Below are 27,853 nucleotides of genomic sequence, written 5' to 3' on the forward strand. Positions count from 1 at the left end.
CGGGAGTAGCAGATGCCGGGTCCACAAGCCTAGAGTGCCCTCTAGCGGCTGTCAGTGTGAATATAACGAACAAGTCATTTTTCGGTGGTACAGGAGTAGCAGATACTGGTACACAAGACTAGAGTGCCCTCTAGTGGCTGTTAGTGTGAAAATAACGAACATGTAAATTTTCAGTGGTACAGGAGTAGGAGATACTGGTGCACAAGCCTAGAGTGCCCTCTAGTGGCTGTCAGTGTGAAAATAACGAACATGTGGAATTATATATTTTAATGTCGCAAACACAGCCAAAGGATGAAAAAAAGTGCGACTTATAGTCTGGAAAATAGGGTACATAATTAAATATCAAAAACAACTACTACCTTGTATGATTATTAACTATGATCACAAAGTGTGTGTGTGTGTGTGTGTGTGAGCCCTTAAGACTGATTCGTTTTTTTCTTAATAATTACAAACACTGCTTTTATCGCAGTGTCAACCTGAACTTGTCAACTTTGGTTGACATTCTGAATTTAGGCCAACAACGGTAAAACGGCCATGGCACATATTTTATATCAGAAGAATACCATGGTACCAAAAAGTACATGTAATGAAACACAACGATCATGTAGTTTCGACATACTCACAATTCATGTACTGTAGTATGTAACCTGGGTTTGGTTGTTTAAACAACCAAAACCTGCAGGGATTTTAGGGAAGACAGACATAAAGATCTTTGACTCGCCCTTTTTTATTTCATAGCCCTTTACTGCCACCTGGTGGACGAGTATTTAATTGCTCTGCCTTTCACCGGTGCAGAGAAGAAGAACAAGAATTTGCAATCAGTAAAATGTGTGTCTGTACTCTGATGCTGTATGGTATAATGTACGTGCTCTCCTACCTGCAGACTGGTAAGATCGTAGCATGACTTTTCTTTCCTCTGAACAACTGCCTTTCAACCAGAGCATCAACAACAGCCTGCCTGGCATCGAATCTCTTCACTCCCTGAAATGACACGAATGAAGTAGGTTTTAACACAACAGGTGGAATCATTCTAATTTAGCAAGTAGACACACATTAATACCACATATTGTAATCTATATTTGGCGTGGTTTCTTTTTCCTTTCTGTACCTCCAGCCATTGGCCACAGGGGGGTGTCATTGTCCCATCTCCTTTGATAACAGTAAGCCGTGGAAGAGAGTGTTTTTGTGACAGCAGGAAGTCCGTGTGGTCATGAGCGGGAGTCACCTTCACTGCACCTGGACGACAACAACAACAACACAACACAACACACCAGCTAACATCAGTGATGGATGGGAAAAAAAAGACTTGACATAAATACAAAACACACAAAGGGCCAAAACGTCAAATATTAAATATACTAGCCACCGCTAGCGACTGTGATCGCGTGAATGTCAACCTCACCAGTTCCGAGCTTCATGTCCACCAGTGAGTCGGTGATGACGGGCAGGACTCTGTCGGTGAAGGGGTGTCTGCACTGCTTCCCGTGAACAGACTGGAAGAAGATAAGCGCAAACATGTGAGCACGAGAGAGAGAAATGGCGACTGATTTTTTTTTTTTTTTTTTGTATTTACTCTGGTTAGAGTAATACTCTGGTAAATTCTTACAATAAGATTACATCTAAACTGATATTCATAATGAATTATTTATTTATTACCGTAATTTCCGGACTATAAGCCGCTACTTTTTTTCCACACGCTTTGAACCCTGCGGCTTAAGCAGTGATGCGGCTAATTTATGGATTTTTACGGGCTAGCGAAGCTCATACCGCTAGCGCTCAATGACTTTTCTGGTAGGCTACTGTGTGTTATGCTAGTAGCATATGTCTGTCTGTGAATGGGTGTGTGTGTGTGTGTATATATGTGCGTGGGGGGCGCACGAGAGAGAACAGTAGCGGATTTTTTTTTTTCATTTTTTTAAGGGGGTGTGGCTTATATTCAGGTGCGCTCAATAGTCCAGAAATCACATTTGGAAGCAACTACGCAACTTCTCAAATTAACAGTGCGTGTCAACATACGATTACTTGTAAACAGTAGTCAGACAACAGCACACACTTGATATCGAGGATCGTCTGGATGAACGGCAACGGCTACGTCTCCCAGCATAGTCTCTGGACGAGTGGTTGACACCACCACCTCTTCTCCATCTGAAAAACAGAGCATCAGGGCTGGGTATTGCCAGGTATGATATCACGATATGCCACCATCACGATATTTCGCCCACAACAACGATAATATCGCGATGCCGCGTTTTTGCGATAATCGATATATATTGCGATAAATTTCATCCATGATACCTTGCGATATGAGCCACGGAAGACGTCCAAAATTTATTGGCTGCATTGACTCCATTTCACATGCATTATAAAATACTGTCATGTGAAATTAGTAAAAAAGGTAGATTAAATATAAATTAAAATATGTAAAAACAGATTGTCCTTAGTGTCGACACAGTGGCTCATTTATACTAAGCGCCATCATGTGGGGGCTTGAAAAATGGCAGCTTGGTTTCGTGAGAGAAAATTAGTGCATCTTATATCGATATTCGGCGCATGTATATCAACAATGTACTGCTAGACGAAATATATATATATATGTATATATATGTCGTAGTATCAATATTTTGGCACACCCCTAAAACGCATGAACTATCGCATTCCAACATACATTTATGGTCACAAATACTGTATTTCTAGTAAATAAAGCCACACTATGTACACATCGCAGCTCAACAGGCAAAGAGGCAAATTTTGATACTAGCTTTTCACTACCAGCTCATCACTGTATGCACTACCAATGCCTTATTCTCGGTACGTTACTACAAAAATTGTAATTACTCACCGTGGCCATCTACTGGGTAAGCAAAGCTGAGAATAGTTCCAAACTCCACCTTGTTTTTATAACCAGGAACGGACAGCATCGTCTGCCCAGCAAGTTCCTTTGAGTCCACCTGATGAAAAAAAAAAAACACAAACACCTTCACAGTACTGATGTTCATGATACACGTGCTGCAGTTGAACAAATAATAAAGAAGACAAACTCAGTGTACGTCATGTGACGCAGTGGGTGAGGCAGTATAACTACCTCGATATCAGAGATGGCCGATTCAAGAGCACAACTCCAGTTGACGAGACCCTCAGAGCGATAGATCAGACCGGAGTCACAGAGTGTGACAAAAGCCTCGGTAACGGCTCTGCTAAAGTGCTAAAATCGAAAGACAAAAAAAATGAAATTAGATTAGATATTGCAGAAGGATATTCCGTGGTTGTAGCAGGATCTTTTGAGACTTTGTTTTTGTAGATGAAGCGACACGTAAAGAATGTATAAAAACAGTGTTCAGGTGGGATACATCAGGGATCCGCTCTGAGCCCCTTCATGGTTGCAAAAGTGATTATTACTGATTAATGGGGAAAGTAGGGAGCAGGTGGGACATCACCTGGAGAGGTGACGGTCCGTAGAGCCGTGATTCTAAACCATAGGGGCGCAACCCAAATTTGAGCCGCCATTTTGAGGGACGCAAAACATTCAGTTTTCAACATGTTTGCCGGAACTGCATAGGTTAGATACTCCATGTGATCCACGAGAAGCTCAGGTACAATGTCATTTTTGACCACATGGTGGCGGTACTTCATCAGGCAGTTCTTTAACAAGCTCCAATATACAGAGAGGAAGACTGTCTTCGTCTTTATGCTAGCTGTAGCAAAAAAGTAAAGTGACGTTTTTAAAACAAAGAAATTAAGATGAACATCGTGCAGACCTCCCCTGACAAAAGATTACATGGATATGTACATGTCTTTCCCAAAGACTGGGTCGCGACCAACAGGTGGGTCGCAAGAGGTTTTTTTTTTTGGGGTCGTCTCGTACCATGTTTCCCAGGAGTTTACGAATAATGTATATTGACTTGGGTCGTGAAGGTTTGTGACTTTTAAAATTTGGGGAAAAAAAAATTTGGAAACACGTGGTCAAGGTGGTGGCAGATTTAACGTTGGAGATTCGGTTCCAGCAGGATCCGCCACAGCTAGAAACAAATCACTATCTTACCGGATCCATTGTAAAACATGCTCTTCTCCAGTCCAAAGAAGCACCCAGGCTTTTCAGCTGCTTGTAGATCTCTTCTCCTTTCCTACAAGAGAAGGTAGAACATATCTTTGATTCCCATTCCTTAGTGTCGGGGTTTGCACATTTTAAAGCAAATACACCAGTTATTAATACTCACTCATTCTTCCATTTCCACACCTCGTTCAGGAACTCCTCCCTGGTAAAGTCCTGTCTGCGCTTCCCTTTCTCACTCAGCAGTTTTCTCTCCACCACTGTCTAATACAAAGACACAAAACAGATGACGTGGGCTGCAAACCCCTGGAGATCATTTGAAGAAAAATTGCCCCATGAAGATGTTTTTTTTTTTTTTTTTTTTTTAGATATTAGCGCTTTGCTCTTTACCAATGCTTATTAGGGCACCGTTGAAAGACAAAATGAAAAAAAATGTCATACCTGTGTTGCAATACCTGCATGGTCACATCCAGGAACCCAGAGGACTCTGTAGCCCTGCATCCTCCTCCTGATGAATTTAAAATAAAATAAAAGTCAAATAAATAAATAAATAAAATACTAATAAACATGTCTTCGCATCTTGTTGACTTACCATCGGACCAGGGTGTCCTCTATTGCTACAGTCAGAGCATGGCCCAGGTGTAGAGAACCAGTGACGTTCGGAGGAGGGATGCACAGTGAGAAGGTCCGATCCACGGCGTGAGGTAACGTTTCCTGTTTAGATAGGACAAACTGAGAGCCAGCCACAGCTCACACAAATGTATTGTGTGGGGTTTTTTTTTTTTTTTGCCAAAAATTGACCTTGAAATGTGACGGTTTTGCTACTTTTAAGCCAAAGATGAACACAATGTTTAAATCACCTGAGCTTCAACTACAGTATTTTTCGGACTATAAATCGCCCCAGCCAAAAAAAAAAATGCATATTGAAGATGAAAAAACATATGTAAGCGGCTGCTGCGTATAAGACGAAAAATAAACGAGCATGTCAATTTACAGCGGTACAGGAGTAGCGGATACTGGTACACAAGACTAGAGGGCCCTCTAGCGGCTAGAAGTGTGAAAATAAACATGTTAAATTATATATTTTAATATATAAGTCGCATCTAAGTATGAGTCACAAACCCATTCAAAGGATGAAAACAAGTGCGACTTATAGTACAGAAAATACAGTATTTACATGTTCAGTTTAAAGTTATCATCATTGCTAAATTTAGTATGCTTCAATTTGAAAAAAAAAAAAAAAGTCAAAATAAATCCAAAATTTTGATTTCTTAAATCCCATTAGGCATTTGTCTGGGATTATGTGAATTTATGTAAATCCTAGGATTTCCTGTTATTTTTCTTAACCATGTTTAATATGATTAATGAATGGATAGTGGAATAAATAGATCAACAGACAAACAAAAACTGTTAAGACTTTTGCTATTTTTTTCCACAAAGAAATGAAAGGGTGCTGCGGCTGACTGTGGGGCAACATCCTTACATGTTGCTCCGGACTGAAGAAGCCCTCTTTCTCCCACCACTGATACCAGCTGGACTCCACATAGGTTGGACTGTACGTGGGTGGGAATGGCAGACTGGTGTCTGCGGATGAGACAAAACAGCTTTAGATTCTAAAAAAATATTACACCGGGCGAGCAGGCTGATGGAGATCAATCACCTTTCTTTTGTCCAGGAGCTGTTGGAACCGAGTACACCGTTTCCTGCTTAGCGCCCCATTTCATTGGTTTCTCCGTAGAAACCTAAAAACATAAAGGAGACACATTTGTACTTATATAGCACTTGATACAAGGTCACAGATTAGAAAATATCACATGGGGACATTTTTCATAATTTGTACAGTACTAATTAAGCTTTTCTATTATTTTTATTACAAACATTATTTATCCAAACATGCAAAATGTATATGAATATATAATTATAATTAAGACGAAGGTGTACCGGCTGTTCAGATATAATGACTACTCGAGTCTGACTTAATGTCACATTTCTCAATTAAAGCCTTAACTGTTCATTTACGCTGCTTAAGAAATAGACTTGTGAGAGATTAAAAAAATCCCTATGTTGCCTTTATGGCTCTTGTTGTACATACCCCATGCTGACTTGACAATATCGCCTCCTCCCGCCCTCGTTTGCGCTTCTCTTTTTCAGCTTTTACTGTTTTTGATGGGGCTGATGAGGATAAAGGCCTTCTTGGGTTGTTACAGCAGCGTCCGACTGCTCGTTTACCCGCCGACCCAAAACAGAAGACACGACCCGTCCGCCACATCACTGCTCTAAACAGGAAACACACACAAACAAGTGAAAGACAACGCAATAACCTCACCACGTGCCACCAAAATTCAACGTTTAAACAGCCAGGAGTAACTTACTGCGTTCCCAATACGGTGCTCACTTATTAGACTCTAAAATTCATTTCGTTATTGTAAACTCCATAAGAGCATTTTTTTATATTGTTTTGTTAATGTTTTAACTGTAACTTCCACATGTAACATACTAAAATAAAAAACATGGTAAACTAAAAAATCCCTTATAACTAAACTAACGCAGCATGATCACTAACTATAAACATGACTTTACAGGGGGACAGTAATAGTTCACGGACCACTGAATACACCTCTGTCCGTCTAAAAATGTCTTCCCCACTCGGTGGGATAAACACAAAACTAAACCTGTCTACAGTATAAAAATAAAAGCACTTCAGTCCTTTTTACAGAATTTGGCTGATTAAACGTTTGATACGTATGCCCGCTCAGAATACTAAACACTTAAATAAATAACACTTAAAGCAATACTTGAATTTGTTGTGTTTTATTATTGCTTTTGACACAGTGAACGACAATGATTTTGTCGTAATCACGCTCAACTTCCGGTACGAGTGTTAGCGTTTCCCTAGCTTGAATCGGTTTGCTGTCGGAGGTTCTCGGCACATCATAGTCATCTTCGTAATCCTTACTATTATTGAAGGCCGCGGGTTTAATGATCAGCTTTACAACTGCTGCAACTGCCACAACACGGAACCACTGATACAGCGCTTCTATTACACATTGCTGCTAACGTCAGCGTTAGCAAAGCAGCTGCAGGGATGGCGGAGGCTACGGGGATGTCAAGTGAGACGATAACGGAGACTGTTGAATCCAGCACGCCGCCGCCGCCCCAGCAGGTGGGTACTACATGGTCACAAGGATGTTATCTACTATGACACACAAAAAAAAATCATAACGATAAACGTTGCAGGCTGGGTCTTTGTCCTGTTCTGTTACAACTACCAAATTGAAATCTTGACGAGGCCCGGTGTATGAGTAAGGTGGAGCTCTTTTAACTACCGGTTATCATAAGGATATCGTTCATGTGTTGCTGTCACTCGCTCAGTGCGTGTACGTGAACATGACATTGGTCCAGGTCAACAAGTTAATATAATCTGTTGAGTCCACACCGAATTACGAGCTGTGTAACATTAATTGTGTATTAAATGGCACGGTTACCCCAACAATATCCATACCAGTACTTATCAATGTTAGTTCCACGAAATTTTTAACTGGTTGGACGAATGTTAAAATTATTTTCATCACTATATATTTAAGGTTGTCCCGATATTATCGGTACAAATCGATACATTTTATTAGTAATTGTGTACTTGTAGATAGTTTTTTTGGTTTGTCCTTCAATGAATATATTGAACAATAATATACAATTATTATGTTTGATGCATGTCATGGCAGCTAACATTTGGGCATGCAAGCTCATTCATTCTGAGCAACATTCTAATCAGGCTGTGAAGTAACCTGGGAGAACGACTCTTGTGCAGTCAGCAGTAATAACTGTAATGTTTATGCCATAAACTCACCTTGCCATTCACAAACACTACCTGGTAATGCGACTGTGTAATAACGAGTGACTTTGTTCTGAGCGACAGATTCCTTGAGATTGTTGACAGGTTAGCTCAGTCTCCTTGAGGAACCTGTTGACTAATAGCAGACCTGTCACGCGTTAACAGGAGGGACGAAGCCTGACAATCAAACTAAGGAAGAGGAAGACCGAGAAAAAGGTGGAGTGGTCCAGCGACACTGTCGACAATGAGCACTTGGGCAGACGATCATCTAAATGTAAGTTTTAATTATCTCCTGTCCAATTACAGTATGGAGCCCAAAGGAAAAATCCTAACGATTTTTTTTGTTTTGTTTTAGGCTGTTGCATATACGAAAAGCCCAAACAATTTGGCGAGTCGTCCTCTGAAAGCGAAGGAGACGAGGACGAGGAAGGCTGCGGCAGCGCTCATTGTATTTTGGGCCATGGCAGGAGAGACCATGGACAGAGGGGGGCTGGAGGGCCGACGGCGCCCCCCAACTCCGGAGGGTCACACGGTCACTGAGAAGCTGTGTGTATACTAAGCAAGGGATGTGAGTGGTTTGTCAACACAACTGTGGGATATGACAAAACTGCACTCGTTGTTCTTTTTTTAAAGTTTAGTTACATCACTGAGGTCCTTGACGGCCACTGGTGCTGCATTCTAGTCACAGCTAACACAGTGATGCCCTTAATTGGAAGTCACCCGTTTTTTGCTTAGTACTTTGCCGGCAGTAACACAGAATGATGGGATGAACGTCAGGTCAATCTGGAACTCATTGCTAAGATTATAATGATGGTGATGGTGATGATGATGATGAAGAAGATGAATAGGCTTACTGGGTGTATCTTGCATGTTTGCACTGCGTTGCTTCACAACACACACACGATCACGCTTCAAGCGTTAGCTTAGCATGGCGCCGACTTGGGCAATTAAACGATGTCACAAAATTGTCCATTGTCGGACGGTACGATTTGCCTCAGGATTATGACGGTCGTTAACGAAATCCGCAATTGGCTTCATACCGCTATCCCCAGGGTTCTTTTCCAAGAAGTCAACACGGTAATGGCCATTGGTCAAACCAGTGAACCTCTCTACTGTGTATTTGTTTTTGTAAAGAATTACAATAGTGTTAAATAGCATAAAATATTCTCACACTGCCTGCATTATTGGCCAATATTAATGAAACAAGTGAACAAAGTAACAGGAGAATGTGGTTTGTGTACACATAGCGGAGCAACAACGTGGCTAAGAACAGTCTGCGCGGTGCTACATGCAATATACACGGATCTAAGCATGCCATACAAACATGCTGTGGTCAGGTTGAGAAAGGGTTAAATGGCAGTCATGTGACCAGTCATTTTGGGTCATTTAGCTTTGAAAAATCTTTTTCTTATAGACTTTAGACGTCATCATCATCATCATCATCATCATCATCGTCGTCATCAGTGTCTCTCTGGAGTGTAACCCGACTCTGTGAACATGGCGGTGGTGAGTCACTAGAAGGCAGCGCACACAGTGGTCTGCGGTGATGGACAGGAAAAGGAAGGCTGTTAAAACTCAAGTTTGCCAGATACCATTTGCTTCTACATGACGCATTATTTATTTATTGTTTTAAATTCCTGGCTCTTATTTCACATGTTAACAGAAATCAGTCAGAGTCTGCGGTTACGTGGCATTGAATCCGTTTGAAGATGAACATGGTACAGACTGAACAAACACATACATGACGTTAAGTTTCAGAATGTTTTTTTATTTTTTTTGTTTTTTTTTTGTAATTTCTTTTGACAGTGAGCACTGACAGAACGTTCAAGATGATGTTTAAATATTATGTATCACCCAGTGTGCATAATAAAATAAATCATGGATGCGGCTCGTTATTGAAGGTCTGACAAATCTCGTTCGCTCGTTCGACATTCACCGTGTTTTGTTGAATGCACATTTGAAAGATGAGTCCATCACATCCTGCTGAGGTTTTCTATGTGACAAGGTATCGTTTATAACATCCAAAAACATTAACGGAACCTTATGGGCGTGCGTGTCCAACTGCCAATGTCAGTGACCCGATGAAGTCGAAAACAATTTTTTTTTCCCACATTCAAACCAAAACGAAGTAGTCTCTTTTCAAATCAAATGCTTGTGTCTTTCACATATTCTCTCATCGGGATATTCAAAAATAAATGCTGGAGCTGCGTGATAATCCATTAAGTGAATGTTTCTACACGTACCTAACCTCTATCAGGGTCATAGAATTTAAATAAAAATAAATCAGTAACAGAAGAAAACATTGCGTCACTAATAAATATAGTATGAAATTCATAAATCAGTAACAGAAGAAAACATTGCCGTGTCGGACTTGCTCTCCTTGGCAGGATAAAAATAAAAAATGTAGGAATATAGCCCCCTGATCCGAAACCAAAACTGCCGTAGTTCTGCGTTGTTGTTGTTGTTGTTTTGTTTATTTTTTTTTCTAAAATCTTCTGGTGTTGATTTCTTATTCTACGACATTTACATTTATTTTACAACAGCTGCAGACTCTGTGATGTGTATATACTTCGTTGGGAACAGCTAATGTGCCTGTTTGTTGTGCTTTCAGTAGAAATGTGTTCATTTTGCTCCCGTGTTAAAGAGACAAACACAATAAAAATTCTCCATTTTGTGTTGGGCGTGTTTATCCCGGCTAATATGCTAACAGCTAGGGCTGTGTTCCATAGGTGTCTCCCAACCTTTTTGAGCCGCCGCAGATATTTTACATTAGAAACATCGCACTGAACACACAAGTAAACAAAAATGTCACATATATATGATATATGATGAAATATAATGATCTGCTAGTCAAAATGTCACATGTGACATATGATGAAATATAATGATCTGCTAGTCTCGGTTCACACACAAATTACTTTCTCCGTGTGCAACCCGTGCCTGTTTAGATGAACACTGTGACTGACGGAGTTGCAGGAATGAAAGAAAGACATACAAAGATACTAAAGAGAACCTCTGGGTTGCTCTATTTCTTTTAGGCTTCATAGTCATCTGCTGCCATCTAGTGGAAGAGTATTTAATTGTTCAGTAAAAGCCACTAACAAAGACATTTGCAGTAAATAAAAAAAAATAGTGTTCAAACAAAGGAAGTTAAAAATTGCATTCAACACATCTGATGCTCTTTCAGCTTCTGGACAACGTTAGATTTAATATGTCAACCTGACCGCAGGCATTTAACCCTTTAAAACCACTGCTGTTTCTCTTTGCAGATTTGGAGGGCAAGCCATTGGGAATAACTGCTCGCTCAGACTTAGTGCTCATGACTCAGCACTCGGCTGAAACAGACTCGAGTTTCCTCTACAGTGTCAGCTGTTCGACCGCGTGACAATGCTGCTGGACACGTTCAGCTATTTCAACCATTCCACCTATTTTGTCGTTACTGCATGGAAAAAAAAAAGGTACAAGGCATTGTTCTTGTACCTACAAAGGTCCTGTTCAACATATACAGCAAAGCATAACGATAGCAGAATTAATGCTAATATCGGCTGTCCGATAACATCAGTCAGCCGATAGTAGCATAATTATGTAATATCGGTAGGAATAGGTTAACGGTTTTTCCTCCGAATGATACATTTTGTGCACACGATGCTAATTTGTGGAATGTCTTTAGAGGGGACGTCATAATTAAAGCAGTTAACGGGTTAATTCCACGACAGGAGATATGCGAATTGACCAAAAAATAGTTTGGGGGGAAAAAACTCAACGCAACATCAATGCAACATCACTGCGACATGCGCGAAGAATCAATGCCAATTCAAAGCTGGGGTCTCCAACCCCAGGTCCACGGACCAGTACCGGTCCACAGGTCATTTGTTACAGGGCCACAGTGGGAGAGAATGAAAAATGTTTTACTAATTTACTTCATTCAAAGAGAATCCAGTCATGTCCCATTTACTTTTTCTCACTCAAAGATCATTTTAAAATAATGTCTTTCAGACTCCGGTACTTACGAAAAACTAGGTGTGTACTGCAGATGCCGCTGTTAGTAGGATTTCAAGTAGGATTTTTATCAACTTTTTATCAACTTAAGTAGTCAATACCACAACAAGCCAACAGAGAGTTCACCCCATTTTATTTAGCCAGTGGTCATCATCCAACTTCAGTGTTACGTATTCATAGTTTGAGTCACAACAGTTAGTTCTTCCGAGTGAGGAGGGGGGCGCTTAGAGTTATGCAGCGTCTGTAATCCAAACTACGTTACAGCAGATAGGCTTTCACTTGTAGAAAAATTACCCTTCACTTGACAGAGAATAATATCACGGCGATAGAAACTTAAGGAAAAAAAAAAAAAAAAAAAAAACAACCATTAGTAATAAAATGCAGAAGAGACTGTTCCAACTCTAGAGGACGAGGAATAAAATGGTCCAGTCCACTAACGGCCTGACAATCCTTCTACAAACTGGAGCAGGTGATGTCATAAAAAATACTCTTAACTGTCCATATCTGCACGTGTACGCAACAATGACTTAATATGTAATTGTTCAGAGCATAAAAGCGTGCACTGCCTGTAACCACAGACCTTCTTAGTGAAGTCAATGACTATATACTACAAATTCTCAAATGACAGCATTCACAACAACCGCAGCGCCGCGGTTGCGTTTTGACATAAAAAACCAGCGACTGTTTTCAAACTGTACCATCAGGAAAGTGAACACCAAATACTGAAAAGCCAAGAAATACTGTAGATTGTCACAAAAGTTGCCAATGCAGATACGTACGTCGACGCTGCAGTTCTGCCTCAGAATTAAAACACTGTTGCCATTTGAATATTATCATACACGGACATTTAAAGTGTAGCTGCGTACCTAACCATGCAATTTGTCTGACATGTTCTTTAAAAAACGTTACCTGATCATTCTGGAATATATTAAATTATATTATACATTTTTTTTTTCTCTGTATAACATGCTTTAGCAAATTATGAAAAAAAAAAACAAAAAACAGGTTTCATAGAATGGACTGTTGTGTACTTGTGTACCCAAAACATTCATTCAAAAATGCCAAGAGCTTTCGTTCTCAGCTTTGGTCTGCTGTCCCATTAATGATAACTTAAGGCTAAAACAGAGGTGTGTACAGACACAAACGTCATGCTAATTGTCAGCAAACTTTAAACACGTGACAGCACCATGTGCTTGACTCATACAAATTCAATGAGGTGATTGTGAAGTGGGAGTGTTTTGCGTGTTATGGCTTTAAAAATGCCATCTCAGAGCTTCTGTTTTGATTGTGAGCGGGGATTTCCGATATGCTGATATTGTCCAAACATCTCATTTCCGATTCCGATATCAATGGATAACGATATATATGCAGCCGTTTGCCCCCCCAAAACTGAGGTACGTAAACGTCTCTGGACCCTGCAAGCGATTCAAGTATATTTTGCAAAACTGAGGCGTTGCGTTATTGTGGTTTCATTATCGTAAGGAAAAACCGATAACGATTCTTACAAATATGACATAATTATGTTAATGTCGATCGGCCCATGTTATCGGACATCCCTAGTTGCGAGGCTTAGAATGAAGAACCACCATTCCTTGAAGCCATAAGCCGGACCACTTTGCTTGGAAAACATTTGTCACGTTTGTATATCCTAATTACTAGCCATGTCCAATAATATTGGCCAACCAATACTAGCATAATTATGTAATATCAAAATAATTATCCAGTAATGAAAACTCAATAACGCAATGCCTGGGTTTGTCAAATATGCTGGAATAGCTTTTAAAAAAAAAAAATGTCACAGACAGAGATATGTGACGTGACCTAAAAAAATTTTTTTTTTTGGGGAAAAACAGCTGCACATTTCAATAGCGTTTGATATCTGAATCAGAAATTAAGTAAAAAAAAAAAAAAGATAATTTACAATCAAATGCTAACTTGGTAACTCTTCTGATGTTTGATCAACCTTCCGTTCTCAAGACGCATAAACGTGCGCAGTAGAGGAGAATGCAGGGAAATGACATGTTTGATCCTCTGACATTGTGTCTAAATCCACCATAGCAAAACACTGGAAGGTGTCGTGCCGAACTGCACAGGTGGGTAAGTCAGGAGGACACGATGGAGAGAGGGTCAGTCTGACGTTCAGGCTCTTTTATTGATCGCTATCAGCTTTCAAAAAGTGATATTACATAAGACTTCTACAAAGTATTCAATAGACCAAATCTTTAGGTGTTTAGGTGAAGGGTGGACCAGCGGTAGGGGAGAAGTGTATCACTAAGCATCTGGCTTAACAACTCCAAATCTCTTTGAGGACCACCACTGTGGTGACCCCGGATTAAAAAAAAAGAAAAAAAAAAAAGTTATACTTTGCTTATATTAATATATTTTTAAACTACCCTTCAGGGCCTCAAACTGGAGTGAACATGTTGTCACAAGTCTGATGCAGACCTACCTACTGTAAATACAGAGCAGCATGATCACGACATATAATCAGGTGTTGGCTTCAATCGCACAAAACTGTGTGTTGACGCAACAGGAAAAATTTGTGCACGTCCTTCAACGACAGACTTTTGGCAAGTCCGAGATTGAGAATGAAACAAGAAGTAGGAAAAACTAAAGCTAATCAACAGGTAAAAGCTCAAATAAGACACATCAGTTTATTTAAACTGATCCGGGCTATGTACGACAGCGGAAGTACACTCACGTGTTAAGCTTCAGAACAGATCAACGTGCCAGACCGCCTTTATTTTGAAACTTTGGTCAACAGGAAGTGAGCACAGAAAAAAAAAAAAAACCTTCAGGGCTCAGCGGTCTGGAGATAACAGTTCCGCTCGTTTGCTAGTGTACACTTGTGGTGGCAGAAAAAAAAAAAAAGCTCATCGGCAGATTCGGAATAAAGCTTCTCAGAAACTCCGAACTTTAGCGTGAAAACGTCAAATTCAACAAAGTGTTCTAAACCTTCAAGGATTGCACTGCATCTGATCAAGATTAGCGTAGCTAATGAGGCAAGCTGTGTTCCGTTGTCAACGTGAGTGTGATGTATTACCACAAGTAGAACGGACACCCGACACGGTCGGAGCCATAGTGTTAAAACATAAAGTGATGCTTCTACGATTTATATGACTTTTGTAATAAATGTGCAACACGACTTGAGCCACGTGGCAACAACAAAAGTGGTGGAGTGAGTCAGTCTTTGCAGAGGTCCATTTTTTTGTGGCGTCAAACACCTGGTCAGCGAACTTCTCAGCATCTGGGGGGGGGGAAGAAAAACACAAAAACATTAACACACACACGTGCAAGTCTCTAAAGCTCACTTGGTGGTTGTATATATTCATTTTAAAAAAACACTTGATTTCACCAGTTTGAACAAACGACTTCAATGAAATTAAACAAGTCCCGTAGTAATGGAACCCTTTCACTTCCCTGTTGCAAAGTCTATAGAGAACATTCCACAGTACTATGTCAACACTAAAGTAAAGTTCAGAAAAGTTCAGTGAGCACAGTCTTAAAGACAAAGATAGTATAACATTCTTGCCTTTTGTTATGTAACACTAGCTAGCGCCAACATTAGCTCTTGATGTGAAGCGGGTCGGACCAGAACAATCGTAAAATAATGACCTATAAATAACAATACGTCCATGTTTTTCTCTTTTGTTTACATGCAAATAAGTAGAGGTTTATAAGAAAAGCGTCCATGTTTTTCTCTTTTGTTTACGTGCAAATAAGTAGAGGTTTATAAGAAAAATGTGCATATATAATGAAATATAATTTGACAAAAACATCACGAACATGAAATGTCAGCGCATTTTATCACTTTCAAAATTCATCAATTGGGCCAGATGGAACCCCCCCAGTGGGCTGATTTGGGCCCGCAGGCCGCCTGTTTGACTCCCCTAGTCTAAATACTATTGTAGAAAAATGGATGGAACATCAACTTTTTTTGTACCTAGAACCGATCGGCCGGTATCGGCCGTTACTGCGGACCGGTAATACTGTGCCATCATTGAAGGATCAATACATTTTCAAAATCAAACATCTTTTAGACTCTATTCCGTTGGTATCCGAATCCGAATGACCTGTTGTTTTGAAACACTGTTAGATTATCTTTGAATGAAAAAAATGGAATGAAGTAAATTAGTAAAACTGAAGGACATGTTTTACTGTGTCCCCCTGCAGCCCAGTTCCAAATGACCCAAGGACTGGCTACCATCCCCAGACTGGGGGTAGGGGGACCCCATGCATTATAATATTAAATATCTCAACCTGAAAAAAAAAAGGGGGCTAACCATTAAATTAACTTCTCTTCATCTTGTCCACAGGAGACACAAGATTCTCATTTTGCAGCGACTCGTCAGTCATTTCATTCGTCCCCTTTTCCTCGTCCCCTTTTTCCTTCTTGTCCTCCACGTCCAACATCACACTCTGTCGCACACTGACCGAGATCACTGCAGCTTGGATGATGCCGTAGATCAGCGCAAACTGAGGGAGATACTCCTGGATTAACCCAAGCAATCCGGCCATTCCAACTGTAGAGACCAAAAACATGGCCATCCCATGAATCCACAGCCTCAGCGCTCCCTGGACTCCTAGCACCTCCAGTATCAGCTTGGTCGGTGGCGACACCGTCCAGAGGAAGCCGACGACAAACAGGTCAAATAAATGGCGGAGGAAATTGAAGCAGATCTCGTAGTGCTCCGAAAGAATTTCTACTTTCCAGCCGTGTGCGAAGAGTCGAAAAGGAGACCGGGTGAGAGAGAAGAAGGTAGGAGACGGAGGTGGCGTTCTAAAGTCTCCGTCAACGTCGTCGTCATCCCGCGCAGACGTTTTCCGGCCGTGACATTTCTCTTGTCGTAGTGTGTTTGACTCTGTTTTTCTTGGCCACAAACTGTAAGACGTGGGCAGGTATTTATTCCACCACCTGACAACGTGTCCTGTCTCCTGCTTTCCTGCGCGGACATCTGCGATTTGCAGGGGTTGAATCTTCTCCTGGGCCTCCCAAAATTCTTCCACTGGACTACTTTGGTCCTTCTGGTATTTCCACCCGCCCCAGATCCAAGACGTCCATCCTTTGGAGCTCTGTTTGCTGTGGCATTTTCTGGGTTCGTCGTCTTCAAATCCTTTTGTTTTGTCCGATCCTGTGATCCTGCCCCACGAGCACACCCAGCCCAGCGCCCTGCCGACCAACGCCGTCATGTTTCTCACTCAGCCCGTTGGCGCCGTTTACAAAGACACTTGACTATTTCTCAGCTCTCGCTCAGAAGCTGTTTGAGCAAATAGAAAAAAAAAGCATGAACTGAATGCCAGTGTGGTGGTTATAAGGTCGTGATACTAGTTCACCAGGACTGAGAAAAATGTCCATTGGTTCTCGGACACACCTGTGGGCGTGTCTTAGCAGTTCAGCAGAGTGAGGGGTGACCCCAATAACGACTTACTGAATTAGATTTGCAGTCTACATGTCTTGTTTTAAACTTGACAAATATGCAAAGGCGTTCTTGTGGTTCGTGTGATCATAAAGATGTAGTGTCATTGAGCAAATAAACACTGAATGGCCCCAAGCCAAGACGAAGCCTTCACTCGTGACAGTAAACGTAATCTTCTTCACACAGAGACCAGAGAGACAAGTTTCTGGTTTATGCACCTGCGAACAAAGAAAATGAGAAACGTTTTCGTTTTAGGCGTTGAATCTTTCCCACTTCCACGTCAACAGTGTCAGCAAGACGATGTTAGAACAACTAAGCTAAAAAAAAAGATGTAGTAATTAATACACCAGCGAGTTTTAATAGTTTACTAACCAAGTTAAAAACACACATGAAGCGTCTGTATTACAACAGGAAACAAAAGAACGGTTAAAAACTCACCTCCGGCGATCTAAGCTCCAAGCTATTGTTCCTCGGTCCTATCGCAGCTAGCTCTCTTAGTTAGCATCAAATCAACTCGCCACGCAATAACATTAGTTCCATTAGTTCCTGTGTGCTGCGGTCACAACGTCGGCGTCGTAGTTAAAAGTGTTTCAACCGAATAAATGTAGTGTTATATCGCCAAAACAGAATGATAGAAAACGGAACTGAACTAGACAGAGAGGTTCACCTCTACCTGAAACGAGAGTCGACGCCGGAATACCGGGTTGTCCCACCTTTCAAAATAAACGGAACCTTTCTTTGTAGCGTTGTCGCAGCAAAGTTATCCCCGTTCGGGATAAAATACCCCCTTAACTGTACTGCTATATTCTAGATCTAAGCATCAAAGGGGAGAGCTTTTGAAGAACGTGTGCACGTAAATCTTTTAATGTAGAGGCACATTTTTATTGGCTTTGAACCAAAGGGTTGAAGGGATGCCACACCTAGAACATCTGTTTTTAACCGCAGAAGCGATATACACGCCTCTTCATATTCATTAATGTCCTACATATAAAATGAATTTGTCATATATATATACACATACACGAAAAACCTAACGTTAGTTGTGCTTAAACAAGATCAAATCTGGTATAAATACCGTTTTTTGCAACATTATATTAGCTATGCATTGTTTGCGGGTAGGAAGTACGCACTTAACAGTTCCAAAAGGCACAGGAACACAACTAACGGTTGCATTTGTCCCATTTCCTGTGCTTGCGAGGTTGACGCAACTGACTGACAATTTACAAAAAGTTAAATCACCCAATATTTTGTAGCATGACTCGGCATAAGGGTGAATCTTAATGTTTATTGGAGTGGAGAAGCACTATTCTAGTTTATTGCAAACAAGTGAGGTTAGGATAGAACAACAAAGCAGATGTCTTTTTTTTTTTTTTTTTAAACCATTTAATCACAGTTGTCCAAACTCAAACAAGTACATTTTAAAATGAACATGCACCTTGCACTCAGGAATCAACTATTAAAACATGGGCGATTGCAGTTCCTCCATTTCAGGAGCTAAACCTCCGAGATTCCAGGATTCTCAAGTAGGAACCCGGGCCACGTGACCACCGACAGAAGAATCAGGACCTGCAAGAAATTGTTTAGTTCACTTTTTGCCTGACAAAAATCAGGGAATTTTAGCCTCAAGTCTCGAGTGTCTCAGTGCGCTGCGAGTAGACCTCATATAGCATCAGTAGAACCAAATATCTGAATCATCACAGACCAAACTCAAGTACATGACCTAAAGGACAGACATGTAGTTCAATTAAGTCACTGCAAAAAGACTTACTTGAGCCAGGTTTCTGTAATGTGTGATTTGCAGAGACGTCAACCAGCCAGCAGTACATGAACTACAGGAGAGAAAACAAACAAAAAAAAAAATTCAAAGGGAGCACTGTAGATTTAGCCATTTTAGTTTAATTACACAATTGGAAAAAAAAAAAAAAAAGTCAAGTATACAACTAACAAAATTTAATATAAATTAAAACTCAACTGATTTAGCTTGCAAATGTGTGCAATACTTTCATGCACACTATTTTTCAAATTAAAATGGTCAATAAATGTGATTCGACAAAGTACTCATTTTGTGGTCAGTGCACTGTGAAAACATCTTCATGGATTTCTCAGAGACTCTAGTCTAGTAATTCATCATCCCACAAAATATCCTAAAACGTTAAAAACAAACCATCAAGCTTGTAGTTACCTAGAGAAGAATCTGTTCCGCAAGTCCAAATTGACAACCTGTGAAAACAAACTACATCAGGAAAAAAAAAGTTTCATCGATTCAATCTGTATAATAATTGCTATCATGCTCAGTGCACTGTGAAGAGCTTCATGGTTTATCAGAGACTCTAGTCTAGAAGAATCATCATTGGCATGTTTATGTCACTGTTTGAGACCGCGAAACCACGACACTCACCATCTGCTCATGGCTAACAGAGCCACACGCTTTTCTCTTCAGGTATGAGACGTTTCGTCAGGACTCACAGGATCCACTTGGGGTCGCTACTCTCATTGTTGCAATCTAAAACAGGAAAAAGGTCACTGTATTTTTTCTTCATTTAAACAAGCGATTGGTATCCACTCTTATATACTATTCACATTGCAATTCATGGAATATCATGCTATTAAAAAAAAACAAAAAAAAACGATTTTAAGTACGATTACTTCATTTTGACAACGTTCACTTTACCATCGGTCGAATACGTTAGCAATTGATGTGTTAACGCGTGTAAAAAGATGGAATCTAAGTTACCACAATTATGTAAAAGAGAAGATGCTTCAGCAAAGCACTCTTAGAATGAGTTATGGTTTTACTAAAACATGATTTTAAAAAAATAAATTAATTTACCCCTCCCCCCTACTGTTTAGCTACCTCATTTTGCACTTACATCATCCAAATCCAGGATTGGCGTTCCCGTAGCACCGTGGAACCTCAGTCGTCGGTTTAGTAGATTCAAAAAGAAAGTTACTCATCCTTCTCGGTCTGCTGAGAAATCATACATTTGTCAGGAAACCTTACTTCATTAGATCCTCCATTGCAGTGGATGCTTTAAACCACACCATATTGTTAAGTTGTGAAACGCAAAGTCTGTCACGTTAACAACTAAATAATAAACATCTCCTTAAAAAAACTTCAAATACTGTAAAATTATTTACCGTAATGATTCCTTTTTGTGTTGGGACACGTGTTTCAATGTCCGAGATGCTTCGTACAGAACCATCAAGCGCGAGGAAACAGAAGGACCGAGTGGATAGCGAGCGCGTGCTTTATACCCTGGGTCCTTCTCTGGCCCTTGTGCTTGAGGTGTCCCTACCACTGCCTGATATTCTGGCGTTGAAAATGCGCACAGTAAACTAGCAACATCATTAAAAACTTTGGTCAGTTTAGTCGTTTGAGTTGTATTTCTTGCAAAACTCAGTGGTTGAATTACGATATGGTGATTTATCTGTGTTTTTCCAACAGGAAGTTGATGTGCGAATGTTTTGTTTAGTGTTCGGCATTTTAATATTAAGGTAAAAAACTAGCTAAACAAGTTAGAAAAAAACAATATTTTACAAATAAGAAAAAAAAAACAAGTAAAGTCACTTAATATACGAACATGTCTATTGCTGTTTTTGTATGTTTTAAAAACATTTTAATGTTTTATGCCTGCATTTCTGTTGCTCTTTTAAAATGATCTTGCGGTAGCAACCACACCACCGAAAAACATATATACGCATAAACATATAATCATATATATACAATTTTAAATATATTTATTTAAAAAGTGTTTTTTTCTTCTTCTTCTTATTCTGAGGCACTCCCCTCCAGCCTCCACCTATGTCCGTCCCCCTTTTCTGGTCGTTACGCTCGCGAGATCTGGTAACACGCACTTACCACTGTGTCGTTACTAAGATCAGGTACACGGCGTGAAGATGGCGACCGCCTACGAGAGATATAATTTGTAAGTACATTTAAAGTGACTTGTCTTGTAATTTACGGATAGTTTCCTCCCCCTTTGTGACATTTCACGGTTCTCAAAGGGCAGAATAAAGGCGACGCTTGTGAGAGGAATAACACTGGCCGGGTCTACGGCTCAGCGGCAGGTCAGGTGATACAGCGGCTAAAGTTCGCTGACCGGCTCAGCTGGTAGAGCAGGAAACAGTGAAGTTTAAGTCCACAGTTATTAATTATGAAGAGTGTTCTGGCATTAACGCTCACCGCAGGCACAAGGTGTGACACATGCCTTGTACAATTCCAGCCTCGGCTATGACTGTTGCTCTGGTCGTCAAGAAAGTTATAGTTGTTTTTCTATAATCAGGATTCATATTTTATGTGTCAAAGATAAAATTTGGCTATTTTTCCGATTACAAAAGCAAAAGCAACAAACGCTTCTCAATCTGCCCTGTGCCTTGCACAAGAATAATGGTCATGTTTGCACTGTGAACCCCATTCATCTCCTGTGCCTTGCACAAGAATAATGGTTTGCATGTTTGCACTGTGAACCCCATTCATCATTCCAGTGTTCGTTTGACAGCAGCACTGTGTAAAGGGAGCCTGGTGCAAAGGGACACTGGTGAGCAATGCCAACTTCAGGATGTCACCAGAGAATATTCTGAATATTCGAATATTCCAAGTTCCAACAACTGCAGAAACAACGTCATCCTTAAGTCTGACAAATTCTAAACTCAGTGGGCAAATTTAGCTTGGAAATCAAAATCTGGATTCATTAGTTAAACCGGTTCGCTTACGTCATTGGTTCTCAATTGAAAAATGATCAGTCAGTGCAACTCTGGCTGATAGTACTAACAACGAAATAATAATACTTAGCTAAAAATGGCAGTAATAGTTGTCGAAATAATGATGATAATTATGATAGAGATGGACAGTTTATTTATTTATTTATTTTTTTTATTTTTTAAAGGCACACAACTCCAGAGAAATTCTACATCGAGGCTTGTGACGATGGGGTCGATGCTGTGCTGGCCATTGACAGGGACTCCAATGAGATGACCCTGACAGGTACACATTAGCTACACACGAATATACATTGTATCAGTGAGTTCTGAACACGTAAACGTATTGTTGAATGTTGTGGTTTTGATCGCAAAAAAAAAAAAAAAGTCTGACAAAAAAAGTTGAATGGGCCGCTAACGGACCCCGGGCCTTAGTTTGCCCGTGCCTGTTGTAAATACTTTGCCACAGCTTTTCCTGCTTCTCTGGAACTAATCTAAAGACACGAAGCATGAGAATGACATTCCCCAAGCCAACTGGAATTTAAAAGCTCAGGAGATTAGTGTGGGAGAGAATGACCTACAGGCAGAGATGAGAAGTGCACCTGAGACTGAACAGAAAAGGAAAAAAAAAAAAAAACACAACATGACGTAATAATTCTTGCAAGTTGAAGAATTATTTAATTTAATGTAATTATTTTGTGAAGTCTGCTGCGTTAAATATGATCCAAGGCCACTAAAAATAACTACTCAATGTGGAATTGAATGACATGTGCTTAAAATCATTACCTGCAATCACAACAGGGTATCTGTAAAAAAAACAAAGCGAAATCTGAACAAAGAAGTTTTTTGAGGTCATTACCTGTATATTTATTTATGTTAAGTTCCAGCGTATTACTAATCAGTCTTTTTTTTTCCCCCACTCTCCTTTCACAGACAAAGTGCACGTTCCTCCCTCTGCCGTCACGAGGCCAATTTGTGGCATCATGGGAACAATCCGCCTGGTAGCAGGCAGGTACCTTTTTATACATTATTCCGCCGTCAGTTTGGTGAAAAAGGAATGAATTGATTCCTCACCTATTTTAGAGAAATTGTTAAAAAAAAAAAAAATATATATATTTACTTGTGTGTCCCAGTCTCATAAATGTCAAAACTGGTAATCATAACATAATTACCCATAAATAACAATGAAGCCATTTTTTTCCTCCTTGGTTTTCATTCAAAGACGTACCTAAAATCTTCATATTTAATGTAATATATTTCGACAAAACATCACAAACTCAAGTGTTCGTGCATTTTTTCACTTTAAAAATTCATCAAGCGGGCCAGATTGAACCCTCCCAGCGGTGCTTTTTTCAGCCCACGGGCCGTATGTTTGGCACCAAATCAGACGCAAAATTTCAGTATCGAACATCACGTAAACAAAAATAACTATAGCCCAACCGATCTGATACATAAGCCAGACGGCAAATAAGCCTACTTTGGTTTATTGTGTTGCTACTGCCCTATGGAATGTTAGCAGCAGCAGCCGCTCCTAAAGTTACAACTCTGTCTCCACAGGGATGAACCTGATCGTCATCACAAGGAAGAGGAACGTGGGCAGCCTCCTCGGACATGCAGTGTGGAAGGCGGTGGAGTTTGATGTAATTCCATACAAGAAGACAGTGCTGCACCTGTCAGAGAGTCAGGTGGGCAACAAACACAACCTTGAATTACAAGTTCACTATTCCAATATGTCGGGGATTTAACCTCTTTGTATGAACTCTCTTCGCTGATTTGAATAGATGCCAATAACAGAACTGAGTTTGACGTTATACATATATACAGTATATGTATAACGTATAACATATATATGTATATATGTGCCCCGCGACCCGGTTAAGCGGATGAAAATGGATGGATGATGGATATATGGATATATATATATATGTATATATGTATATATATATATATATATATATATAGTGTTACAAGTGTTAAAGGCAAATTGGTTTTATTTGAATATAATTTTCTTAAAATAAATGTATTATTTTTTTAATCATTACTTTTACCGTATTTTCCAGACTCTAAGTCGCACTCTTTGTTTCATCCTTTGGCTGGGTTCGCGACTTATACTCATGTGTGACTCATATATTGGAATATATAATTTCACGTTTGTTATTTTCACACCGATGGCCGCTAGAGGGCACTCTAGGCCTGTGCCACTGAAAATGTACACGTCCGTTATTTTCACACTGACGGCCACTGTCATTACATAGGAAAGGTATATTTAGCAATAGAAAATATGTCAAGTCCGGGGAAATATGCACAAGCACTAAACAAAATCACTTAGCGTTGACTTCACTAGCTAAATTGAAAAACACATTCGCGTCTTTCGTAAAGTTGCTACAGTCTGCGTGATTTCACCTGACTCCACATTTCAGTCGATGAGAACTTCAGACATAATTTATTCACAATATGGCTTTATTTACAACCATGCACTTTTTTTTTTTTTTTTTTTTGCCAACAGCACTGTCATTAATTTTGCATTCTTTTGTGCTTCAGTTGCAGGAGAATAATACATTCCTGTCAATGATGAACAGCGTGCTGAGCACGGACGGCTTCTACTTCTGTACTGACTACGACCTGACGCACACGCTGCAGCGCCTCGCCAACACCAGCCCCGATTTTCAGGAGATGAGTCTGCTAGAGAGGGTGAGGCATTACAAAATTCTTGCGTCCCCTCCATCCCCACAACCCAAAAAAAAAAAACAAAAACAACATGGGCGATAGCAAAAACGATGTGTTCATATAAATAACAATAATAATGAAGGTTTTGAATATTTACTGCAGGTTAATTTCCTAAAGTTCCTGACTAAATAAAAATGACTGTTGTGGTTTTTCCAGGCAGATCAGAGATTTGTATGGAACGGATACCTGCTGAGAGAACTGGCTGCACAACCAGAGGTGACACACATCATCGCCTTTGATTTTCATTTACGCTGCCCAACGTTTACTCGTCCTTTTGTACTTCATTTCAATAACGCGCACAACTGTATCCCCTCAGCTCCACAGGTTCGCACTACCCGTTGTCCACGGATGTATCCTTTTCTGCTGAATGTATTTGATCGATATACAGTATTAGTTATTAAGGCTCCCGCAGCAGTACAGCACCATTTAAAGAAAACACAAGAATAGGCACGTGTGTAAAAATAGGACAATACAATATATATAGTGTATACATATACATACATACATGTATACATACATACATACATATATATGTATATTTATATATATATGTATGTATGTATGTATGTATATATGTATACATACATACATACATACATACATACATATATATAAATATACATATATATACATACATACATGTATACATACATACATACATATATATGTATATTTATATATATATATAGATATATATATATACATATATGTATGTATGTATGTATGTATGTATACATATATACATACATACATACATACATACATATATATAAATATACATATATATACATACATACATATGTATATATGTGTATATATATAGACATATATATATGTCTATATATATACATATATATGTATATATATAGACATATATATATATATATGTATATATACATATATATATATATATATATACATGTACATGTATATACCGGTATACATGGTTATTATAGATTTGCATGATAATGCACGGTTATTAAAGATTTTCTGCACTTATTGCACATTCTCCCTTCCCCACTAGTCATTCCGGTATTTAGGGTCTTGTGTCACGGCCATGTTAAAGGCGTGCTAAATGCAGCCGCTAAGTAGACAACTTGTTGCTTGAGCTCTTTCTTGACCTTGTGATTCAGTCATCGTCATCAAGCCCTGCCGTATAAATGGTAAAATCTTTGAATGGATCCTCATATCCAGGAGAAGCTGCTTCAGGGCTGGTGTTAGATATTATGTCAGAGGTAAGCGTCTTAGGAAAAATGTTCAACTTCACGACACAAAACCAAAACCTAAGATGTTTTGTAAAAAAAAAAAAAATGTAGCATTGTTGTGTCAAATGCCCGTTTTTATTTTGTTACAGTACAGCATCTACCTGCACTGCTCAGAAATGTGTGTCCTTCTCCGCAGGCATCGACTCCGAAGGTCACGCTGCTAATTTTGTGGAAACCGAGCAGATAGTTTTGTACGAGGAATCCAAGGCGTCGTTTGTACAGGTGAGAATAAACAAGGCTGGCCACAGTTTGAGAACCACCTGTGGTTGAGTCCTGTTATGCTTCAATACCTTTTTTATTTATGCAATTTGGTGCACTATTAACTCTATTTTTTTTCATTATCCACAGACCCGAGGTTCCATGCCATTTTACTGGAGTCAGAGACCCTACCTCAAATACAATCCAAAGCCCGTAATCAGCAAGACCAGAAGCCATGTAAGGGATTGATCGTTTTTCTTTTTCGTTTTTTTGTGTGTACACATTTGCAAATTAGATGGTAATTCATTGAACTTTTGTGCAGACTGATGGTTTCCAGAGACATTTTCTCTCTCAGCTCCTTATCTATGGCAAACAAACCATCATCAACCTGGTAGGTTGACCCTTTCACCCCCCATTTCACCGTCACCCGTTTTCTGTCTGAAAAAGAAGTGGACCCATTGATAGCGTTGTGTTTGCGCTGCAGGTGAATCATAAGGGTTCAGAAAAGCCACTGGAGCAGACCTTTGCCAAGATGGTGTCAGAGATGAACAATGACAAGCTTAAGTAAGTGTCACTCAGTGTCAAGGTTGTCATTTCACTAGATGCAGTACTGTTTTATTGACACAAGGGGACAGGAAATGTGGGCAGGGAAATTTCGTAGGAAAAGTATGTTGACTACATACGAGGGGTGCCAAACTTGCTCTTCCTTAGCTACGTAAACTCACTACATACCAGAGGTGATAAACATACGACATGCGGGCCAAAAACCGGCCTGCATGGGATTTCAATCTCAATTTTGAAAAGAAATACACTTCATGTTTAGGAAATGTTTTGTAAAATTATTAGGGAATGTCCGATATGAACTTTTTACCGATGTTGTCCAAACACTTAATTTCCGATTCTGATGTCAACCGATATAGACCTGGTAATATTTATTTATTCAATGCTCCGCTCTCATACATACATACATACATATACATACATATACATACATACATACATACATGTATACATATATACATACATATATATGTATATACAGTATATGTATACCGATATGTATATATGTATCTATATATATATACATATATTTGTATATATACATATATGTATATATATATATATACATATGTATGTATGTATATATGTATATTTATATATATAGAAATATATATATATACATATATGTATGTATGTATATATATACATACATATACATACATAGATACATATATACATATCGGTATACATATACTGTATATACATATATATGTATGTATATATGTATGTATGTATACATGTATGTATGCATGTATGTATATGTATGTATGAGAGAGTACAGATGAATAAATAAATATTACCAGGTCTATATCGGTTGACATCAGAATCGGAAATTAAGTGTTTGGACAACATCGGTTAAAAATCTGTACAGTCTATAAGATTAATTAAATGAGCTGCAATGCTCCCATCTAGTGACTTTCACTTTAATATACAGGTGTTTATCCCCAAAACTATTTTTAGGGCACACAGTGCCCAAGCTCTGCATTATCGGGTTTTCATTATCGGAGAAAAAACCGATAACGATTCTTACTGATATTACGTAATACGCTAATATAGGGCCGATAATTCTATTTCATTATAATTAATAAAAAAACAATTATAATAACAC

General features: G+C 39.4%; 3 protein-coding genes, 1 long non-coding RNA gene and 1 other non-coding gene across 11 annotated transcripts in view; 2 read left to right on the forward strand and 3 right to left on the reverse strand.

Annotated features, from left to right (window-relative positions):
* Positions 1-6,674, reverse strand: part of LOC103394329 (valine--tRNA ligase, mitochondrial-like) — a 15,814-nt gene extending 9,140 nt beyond the window's left edge. Inside the window, exons 1-14 of the mRNA XM_025065346.1 lie at positions 6,421-6,674; positions 6,141-6,324; positions 5,709-5,790; positions 5,532-5,632; positions 4,641-4,762; positions 4,490-4,556; positions 4,215-4,312; positions 4,040-4,121; positions 3,083-3,202; positions 2,840-2,948; positions 2,054-2,145; positions 1,403-1,493; positions 1,109-1,236; positions 878-981 (exon numbers count right to left, since the gene is read on the reverse strand). Of these exons, the coding sequence (XP_024921114.1) occupies positions 878-981; positions 1,109-1,236; positions 1,403-1,493; positions 2,054-2,145; positions 2,840-2,948; positions 3,083-3,202; positions 4,040-4,121; positions 4,215-4,312; positions 4,490-4,556; positions 4,641-4,762; positions 5,532-5,632; positions 5,709-5,790; positions 6,141-6,317 (1,373 nt within the window). The 5' untranslated portion in view covers positions 6,318-6,324; positions 6,421-6,674. The remainder of the gene's footprint in view (positions 1-877; positions 982-1,108; positions 1,237-1,402; positions 1,494-2,053; positions 2,146-2,839; positions 2,949-3,082; positions 3,203-4,039; positions 4,122-4,214; positions 4,313-4,489; positions 4,557-4,640; positions 4,763-5,531; positions 5,633-5,708; positions 5,791-6,140; positions 6,325-6,420) is intronic.
* Positions 6,675-6,889: 215 nt separating this feature from the next.
* Positions 6,890-9,547, forward strand: ppp1r11 (protein phosphatase 1, regulatory (inhibitor) subunit 11). Its single transcript, XM_008331563.3, has 3 exons — positions 6,890-7,211; positions 8,046-8,154; positions 8,236-9,547. The coding sequence occupies exons 1-3, from the start codon at positions 7,134-7,136 to the stop codon at positions 8,418-8,420; spliced, it is 372 nt and encodes a 123-aa protein (XP_008329785.1). The 5' UTR covers positions 6,890-7,133; the 3' UTR covers positions 8,421-9,547.
* A 2,448-nt stretch (positions 9,548-11,995) lies between these two features.
* LOC103394319 (uncharacterized) lies at positions 11,996-20,584 on the reverse strand. Of its 5 annotated transcripts, XR_003052624.1 has the most exons (9): positions 20,435-20,584; positions 20,167-20,261; positions 19,695-19,799; positions 19,479-19,516; positions 19,065-19,125; positions 17,735-18,862; positions 17,309-17,514; positions 16,163-17,137; positions 11,996-15,126 (listed from the first exon to the last, which is right to left on the reverse strand). It is a non-coding gene; the product is annotated as an uncharacterized LOC103394319 (long non-coding RNA). The 5 variants fall into 5 exon arrangements; XR_523136.3 differs by having other exon boundaries at positions 16,163-17,514; XR_523135.3 differs by having other exon boundaries at positions 16,163-17,514; positions 20,151-20,261.
* Positions 19,363-19,431, reverse strand: LOC112488570 (small nucleolar RNA SNORD52). The gene has a single exon (XR_003052788.1). It is a non-coding gene; the product is annotated as a small nucleolar RNA SNORD52 (small nucleolar RNA).
* Positions 20,585-21,090: 506 nt separating the features above from the next.
* LOC103394320 (phosphatidylinositide phosphatase SAC1-B-like) overlaps positions 21,091-27,853 on the forward strand; it is a 10,916-nt gene continuing 4,153 nt past the window's right edge. The window contains exons 1-12 of one of the 3 annotated variants that reach the window (XM_025065060.1): positions 21,091-21,222; positions 22,183-22,280; positions 22,928-23,002; positions 23,552-23,679; positions 24,536-24,685; positions 24,878-24,937; positions 25,038-25,071; positions 25,855-25,956; positions 26,123-26,208; positions 26,335-26,421; positions 26,507-26,575; positions 26,669-26,748. In XM_025065060.1, coding sequence (XP_024920828.1) covers positions 21,194-21,222; positions 22,183-22,280; positions 22,928-23,002; positions 23,552-23,679; positions 24,536-24,685; positions 24,878-24,937; positions 25,038-25,071; positions 25,855-25,956; positions 26,123-26,208; positions 26,335-26,421; positions 26,507-26,575; positions 26,669-26,748 — 998 coding nt within the window. In that variant the 5' untranslated portion in view covers positions 21,091-21,193. Of the gene's footprint in view, positions 21,223-22,182; positions 22,281-22,927; positions 23,007-23,551; positions 23,680-24,535; positions 24,686-24,877; positions 24,938-25,037; positions 25,072-25,854; positions 25,957-26,122; positions 26,209-26,334; positions 26,422-26,506; positions 26,576-26,668; positions 26,749-27,853 lie in introns of those variants that run through there. The other 2 variants (XM_025065061.1, XM_025065062.1) reach the window with 2 other exon arrangements.

Source organism: Cynoglossus semilaevis, chromosome 18, assembly GCF_000523025.1.
Source record: "Cynoglossus semilaevis isolate Cse_v1.0 chromosome 18, Cse_v1.0, whole genome shotgun sequence".
NCBI classification, from domain to species: Eukaryota; Metazoa; Chordata; class Actinopteri; order Pleuronectiformes; family Cynoglossidae; genus Cynoglossus; species Cynoglossus semilaevis.

What these genes read in the sequence shown, in the direction of transcription:
- ppp1r11 (XM_008331563.3), top strand. Translation starts at nt 7,134, where the DNA reads ATGGCGGAGGCTACGGGGATGTCAAGTGAGACGATAACGGAGACTGTT. An exon ending in CGCCGCCGCCGCCCCAGCAG is followed by an intron (nt 7,212 to 8,045) that starts GTGGGTACTACA and finishes ACGCGTTAACAG; the next exon opens with GAGGGACGAAGCCTGACAAT. An exon ending in GGGCAGACGATCATCTAAAT is followed by an intron (nt 8,155 to 8,235) that starts GTAAGTTTTAAT and finishes GTTTTGTTTTAG; the next exon opens with GCTGTTGCATATACGAAAAG.